This window comes from Bombina bombina, chromosome 2 (genome assembly GCF_027579735.1).
Source record: "Bombina bombina isolate aBomBom1 chromosome 2, aBomBom1.pri, whole genome shotgun sequence".
NCBI classification, from domain to species: Eukaryota; Metazoa; Chordata; class Amphibia; order Anura; family Bombinatoridae; genus Bombina; species Bombina bombina.
In genome coordinates, this window is record NC_069500.1 from 823566253 (window position 1) to 823573665 (window position 7413).

General features: G+C 44.8%; 1 protein-coding gene across 1 annotated transcript in view; it reads left to right on the forward strand.

The window, feature by feature from the left end:
• ABHD17A (abhydrolase domain containing 17A, depalmitoylase) overlaps positions 1-6677 on the forward strand; it is a 79852-nt gene extending 73175 nt beyond the window's left edge. The window contains exon 4 of the mRNA XM_053703087.1: positions 5487-6677. Within this exon, the coding sequence (XP_053559062.1) occupies positions 5487-5715 (229 nt within the window). The 3' untranslated portion in view covers positions 5716-6677. The remainder of the gene's footprint in view (positions 1-5486) is intronic.
• The last annotated feature ends 736 nt before the right edge of the window (positions 6678-7413 follow it).

Consider the following 7413-nt stretch of genomic DNA (forward strand, 5'->3'; position numbering starts at 1 on the left):
TCTTAATGGGAGGAGAGTCCACTGCTTCATTCATCACTTGTGGGAATTAAGAACCTGGCCACCAGGAGGAGGCAAAGACAACCCAGCCAAAGGCTTAAATACCTCCCCCACTCCCCTCATCCCCTAGTCATTCTTTGCCTTTCGTCACAGGAGGTTGGCAGAGAAGTGTCAGAAGATTCAGAGTATTCTCTTATGGAGGGTAGTACTCTTCGAAATGGGACTGGATTTTTTATTAGCCCTGTCAGCCTCTCCGTAAGAGCATGGGTGAATGTTAAAGTCCGGAGATGCAGGGAGAGTCTTTCTGTGAACCCATTCCGACTCATTTTAACAGCTCCATTAGCAATCAGTGTTGACAAGTTTTGCTGCCTGCTTTTCCTCTCTCAAGTTCATGTCAGGAGCGATGCTACTACCCTCTCACACTTAAAGGGCCGTGTTCCTGTTCCACAGCGTTGATTCTGGTAAGATAGTTTCATTTTATATTTGTGATAACGCAAGAAGATAGGGTCACAGTGGGGCTCCTTTATCTTTATAGAATCTAGGGTAATACCCTCGGAAGAGGGTTATGGAACAGGGGGGATTTTATTATGCATAATATTGTTTGTGTTTTTTGCTGCACTAGTGTGAGATGAGGCTCTGTCAGTGTGGAACAGTCAGTTCGTTAACTAGAGATTGAGGCAGGCTTTTTTTGGCACGTCTCTCTTGCTCCAGTGCAGGGGCGGTCCTGTATGGCACTCCATGTGACCGGGTGTGGCCTCTGTAACTTCCTCTTTCTCAACCTGCATTTGGAAGAGACGAAAACTGTTTCTTGTAGTCCGGGTCATAGGAGGTGGTAATTGCCCCGGCCTTTGGGATATAAAGGTGCCATTTATTTATTTGATCAAGTTATAAATCCGCAAGCTTAGGAGGACTCTGACATGTTAGAGGATACTCGCTCTTTATCTAAACCTATTAATTTTGTATACTGTGAGGAAGTTCCAAACGAACCGCCGGCGCAACTCTGTTCCACATGTTTTGACAATATTGCTGTATCAAAAAAGAATAAAGTATTTAGTACGACTTAGCCATCCACCTCTGAGGGTTCTCCGCCCCTCGAGGTTTGTTCCCTATAATCATCTCCTATTACACAAGCAGTTCCCCAGGCGCTACTAATTCTCCCGCAGAAGGGGCCATTTGGCCTCCAGACTTCACGGAACAGTTACAGATGGCAGTTTCTGCGGCCATAAATGCGATGCCTCGTCCTACTAAGCGCAGGCGGAAGGTACGGCGCTGCTATCCATCTCAGGGGTCTTCGACTCTGCTGGATGTCTCAGACAGATTATCCGCTGAGGACAACTCCGACTTGTCGGAGGATGACGCTTCTGGGTCTGAATCGACTACGTCTAGGCCTCCGTCCGCGGATTTCAAATTTAAGATGGAGCACTTGTGTTTTCTGATGAAGGAAGTGCTTGCTACGTTGGAGGTTCCGGAACCGAAACTACCATAGGAACCTTCAATCCCTAAACTGGATAGGGTTTATGAGGACAGGGTAGTGCCCCCCAGGCCTTTCCGGTTCCTATTAAGATGGTGAACATTATTAAGGAACCCATGGATAAAAGGATGGAGTCAATGTTGTGGAAGATGTTCCAACTCATGGGGTTCGTTTTTCAACCGGCGGTGGCTGGTGCTGCTACCTACTGGTGTGACACTCTATCAGCAGTGGTCGAGGTGGAGACTCCCCTCGATGAGATTCAAGAACGAATCAAAGCCCTAAGGGTAGCGCGTTCGTTCATTTGTGATGCTAACATGCATATTATTTGCCTGAATGCTAAGACATCAGTTTTTTTCTGTTTTAGTCCGCAGGATTCTGTGGCTAAAATCGTGCTTGCTTTCCTTACCATTCAAGGGGAAGGTTTTGTTTGGTCTGTATTCTATCATATCTACAGTCACGGGTGGCAAGGGTGCCTTCTTACCTCAGGATAAGAAGGCAAAACCTAAGGGTTCTACTTTTCGTCCCTTTCGTGCGGACAAGTTTCAGCGCCATCAGCCTGCCACAAAGTCTGATCAATCCAAGGGATCTTGGAAGTCAGCTAACTCTTGGAACAAGTCCAAGCAGAACAAGAAGCCTGAGTCAAAATCAGCTTGAAGGCGAGGCCCCCAACCCTTTGGACCTGGTAGGCGGCAGACTATCTCTTTTTGTGGAGGCCTGGAAGGAAGACGTTACAGACCCTTGGGTTCTGGAGGTCATCGACCAGGGTTACAGGATAGGTTTAAAATCATATCCTCCCAGAGGCAGGTTCCTCCTGTCAAATATCTCAAGACCAGAAAAGAGAGACGCCTTCCTGGGTTGTGTGAGGGATCTCTCATCTCTCGGGGTAATCTTCCCAGTCCCTCTGGCAGAAAGAGGTCTGGGGTATTATTCAAACAGTTTTGTCCAATTCTGAACCTAAAGTCCCTAAACAAGTTTTTGTCAGTTCCATCGTTCAAGATGGAGACGATCAGGTCAATTTTGCCCCTGGTGCAAGAAGGGCAATTCATGACGACTATAGACCTGAAGGACGCTTACCTTCATGTTCCAATCTACAAGGATCACTTCAAATTTCTGAGATTCGCCTTCCTGGACCAGCACTTCCAGTTTGTGGCCCTTCCATTTGGTCTGGTGACTGCCCCAAGAGTCTTTACAAAAGTTCTGGCAGCTCTTCTCACGGTAGCGAGAGCCAGAGGGATTGCAGTGGCACCGTATCTGGACGATATCCTGGTCCAGACTCCATCCTACAGTTTTGCGGAGGATCACTCGAGAGCTCTTCTCCTTTTCAGTCGGTCCCACGGGTGGAAGATAAACGAAGGAAAGTGTTAATTGGTCCCCACCAACAGGGTGGAATTCCTGGGTACGATAATAGATTCTTCAGCAATGAAGATATTCTTGACATATTGGAGACGTTGCAAGCTTGCGTCCAACTGTCTAGCTCTTCAGACATCCTCCACAACATCTGTGGCCAGGTGTATGGAGGTAATCGGGCTCATGGTATCAAGCATAGATGTCATTCCATTCACTAGGTTCCATCTCAGACCTCTGCAGCTGTGCATGTTGTGACAATGAAACTGGGATCATTTAGATTGGTCCTAGCAGATATCTCTGGACAGACTGGTGAGGGAGTTCCTATCTTGGTGGACCCGACCGGGGCAGTTGTCTCACGGAACATCCTTTCCGAGACCATCCGGGGAGATTGTAACCACGGATGCAAGTCTATCAGGATGGGGAGCTGTTTGGGGTGCCAGAAAGGCACAAGGCAGACTCAAGAGGAGTCGAGTCTTGCTATAAATATTTTGAAACTTCGAGCGATATTCAACGCTCAGAGGATTTGGCCCCCTCTGGGGTCGTCCCGATTTATCTGATTCCAATCGGACAACATCACCTCGGTGGCTTACATAAACCACCAGGGGGGGACGAGAAGCTCCCTAGCAATGAAGGAAGTATCTCTGATTCTGGGTGTGGACAACTGGGAAGCAGATTTTCTGAGCAGACGTTTCATCCAGGGGAATGGTTTCTCCGTCCCGAGATATTCACAGAGATCTGCAGCAGATGGGGGACGCCGGAGTTAGATCTCATGGCATCCAGGCTCAATTGCAAGCTACCCAGATACGGGTCGCGATCCAGGGATCCCCAGGCGGAACTGATAGATGCCTTGGCGGTACCCTAGGGCTTCAACCTAATTTACATATTTTCTCCCTTGCCTCTTCTACCTCGGGTAGTGGCTTGCATCAAGCAGGAGCAATCTTCGGCTATTCTGATTGCTCCGTCATGGCCGCGGAGGATGTGGTTTGCGGATCTGGTGGCGATGTTGTCATCTCTGCCTTGGAGGTTACCTTGTTGCAAGGATCTGCTAGTTCAAGGTCCTTTTCAACATCAAAATCTCGATTCTGAGGCCGACTGCGTGGAGATTGGACTAGTCTTAGCCAAAGGAGGATTTTCGGAAAGAGTGATTGACGATCAGGCCAGGAAGCCGGTCACTAGACTCATCTACCACAAGGTGTGGAGGACCTATTTGTCCTAGTGTGAGGAACGAGGATTTCCCTGGCATAAGGTCAGGGTATTCAGGATTTTGGCCTTCTCCAGGATGGTCTGGATAAGGGTCTTGTCGCCAGTTCCCTATGGGGACAGATCTCGGCTTTATCTGTATTGTTGCATAAGAAGCGTGTGGAGCTTCCTGACATTCAGTCCTTTGTTCAGGCTCTGGTTAGGATCAGGCCTGTCTTCAGGAATCTGGCTTCTCCTTGGAGCTTAAACTTGGGTTTTTAAGGTTTTGCAGAGGGCTCCGTTTGAGCCTATGCAGGCCCTTGACATTAAGATTCTTTCATGGAATGTCCTATTATTGACTATTGCATCACATGCAGAGTCTCTGAGTTGGCGGCCTTGCAATGTGAGCCTCCCTACTTAGTTTTTCATGCTGATAAGGCTGTTCTTCGCACTGGATTGGGATTTCTTTCCAAGTGTCGAGTCGGAACATCAATCAGGAAATTGTTCCTTCCTTGTGTCCTAACCCTTCTTCTTCGAAAGAGAGGTTACTTCATAATCTGGATGTGGTTCGGGCCTTGAAGTTTTTCTTCAGGCCACGAAGGAGTTCAGACAGAATTCGTCCTTATTTGTGATGTATTCAGGAAGGCGCAGGGGGCCAAGTGCCTCTGCCTCTTCTCTATCTTTTTGTTTGAGGAGTATGATCATGGACACAAACCTCCTCAGAGGATTACGGCTCACTCGACCTAGAGTTGTGGACTCTTCTTGGGCCATAACGCTTCTATGAAGCAGATTTGTAAGGCGGCCACTTGGTCTTCCTTTCATACTTTTGCAAAATTTTATAAATTTGATGTTTTTGCTTTGGCGAAAACAGCTTTTGGGAGAAAGGTTCTGCAGGCTGTGGTGCCCTCAGTATAGGGTCCGCCTCCTTTTACCCTCCTGTTTTTATTTTTCATTCAGTGTCCTCTAGAGCTTGGGTATTTGTTCTCACAAGTGATGAATGAAGCCGTGGACTCTCCTCCCATTAAGATGGAAAGCATAAATTATGCTTACCTGATAATTTCATTTCCATCTGTAGGAGGAGATTCCACTGCACCCGCCCGTTTCTCTGGGGGGCCGACCTAAATTTATTATTAATCTTCTGGCACCATTTATACCCTGATATTTCTCCTACTGTTACTTGTTCCCTTGGCAGAATGACTGGGGGATGTATTTAAGCCTTACCTGGGGTGTCTTTGCCTCCTCCTGGTTGCCAGGTTCTTAATTCCCACAAGTGATGAATGAAGCAGTGGACTCTCCTCTCACAGAAGGAAATGAAATTATCAGGTAAGCATAATTTGTTTTCACTTTATTAATTCATTCTATGGTGTGAATGTACTTCAATGTGTTTTTCTTGTGCAGTGTAGACCAAGCCCATCACTTAAAGCAATACGACTTCTTGTTCGAGCATTCCTTTCTAAAATAATATATATATTTTTATTTTTTTGTACTACAGTATTGAAAAGGTGTCGAAGATAACCTCTCCGGTGCTTATCATACATGGAACAGAAGACGAAGTGATTGATTTCTCACACGGCCTAGCTCTGTTTGAACGCTGCCCCAAAACAGTGGAGCCTCTCTGGGTGGAAGGTGCTGGGCACAATGACATTGAACTGTATAGCCAGTATCTGGAACGTCTGCGACGATTCATCTCACAAGAGTTACCCTCCCAGCGCAGTAACTGATGCATTAAATGAATGAGCTTTACCCTTCTTCCCTATAAATCCCTTTTTACTGTGGATCTCCTTGAGAGAAAGACTTTGTTTTTACAATTCCCTCTCCCTTCATAAAAAAAGAAAATTCTAATCAAAGAAAATGTTCACCTCTGCAGTACAAACCAAATGCGTTGTGTCCTAGTGCAGGCACAACTTGCCATTCTATTGGCTAATCACCAAACGGTTTATGGTAATGGTGAGGCCCACCTTGGATACATTACTTCTGATCTGACATTATAATAAGCTATGTTTAATAAAAAAAAACCTCTCTCATACTTTATTTTTGTCTGTCTGGCCAAGATGGGTTCATTACTACCCCCCCCCCCCCGACCGCTCTCCCTGAAGTAGCCATCTGCATGAAGGTGTTAAACGATTTCTACTGGGTAAGGAAATGGGGCGAGGCTGTGCATATCTGATACTACAAGGCACTTTGAATTCATTGTGGGAATACTTTGTAAAGCAATAGGGTCTTTGAATGCTCTGCATTATCCAATCATTTACTCAAAAGAAATAAGAAACAAAAAAGGATTTTTAGTTGATGAACTGGAAAAATTAATTCAAGAACTTTGGCCTAATGATGGTATTACAACCAGTGATGTCATGAGGTTTTGACAGTGAACTCTTGACTTGAATTTGCTTGGAAATTGCTGTCTTTTTAAATGTGTTTCCAAATAATGTTTAAACTGATAATGTCAGGAAAGGCACATATAGATGTCCTTGAAAGTTTCCTGCTAATCTGCAGTAACTGCAGAATTTCTCTGGTAACATTATCAGACTTTCAGATGTCTGACCGACCTATGAACTGTGGTGGGCAACTTCCAAATCACAGGAAGGTGTGTTTTTTTTTTTTTTTAAGTTTAAAAATTGCAAGTTGTTTAATGTTACATAAAATTTGTATGTTGTACGCAAAGAATAAAAACTGATGAGCAATAGCTGGTGTCACTATGTGCATTATCCAGTGTTGTCAGACTTAATCCTATAGCGTACATTAGATTGCCTGTCTGAAGAATGGTGATGACCTATAGCATTATAGTTTTATACAGTAGGAACATGTACACTAAAAATTAGATAGCTATAGAATTCGAATTATGTAGGAGCATGCATGTCCACTTACAGCTTCTACAGATAAGCAAGGATTTTGTATAACCTTGCTTCTCAACAGGCTTAGAGAAAGGACACTGTACTGTAAAATGGTTTCCTCTTAATTTGATTACAATTACTTGTTTTACCAACTGCAGAGTGTTAATGGATAGGAAATTGATCATTTATGTTTTTGTATATGGTAATTGAAACCACAACCCAATGAAATGGGCTGAGCTTCCTGGGACAACAGACCCCATTAGCTTATTTTTTCTATATTTACAGGAAATCATCCATGTTTTCTCTCATACACAGTGATGGCCACAGCGGAGCAGTGATTAACCCCTCACACCTGCCTTAGTGCGCCCCTAGTCTGCACCATGTTACCTGTAAGCTCTTCTTTCAAAAGGAGATGAAACACTGCTTGCTTTTATGAAAAAAAACTGTGCTTGTCCCATGCTTCCTAGACCGAAAAGCCAATTGTGAAACCTGCAAATAATGCAAATCAAATAGCTGGTTTAGGTAATTTAGAGCAACACCTAGAAAAAGTGTGGAAAAGCACAATGTTTACTCAAAAGCAAACTGTTT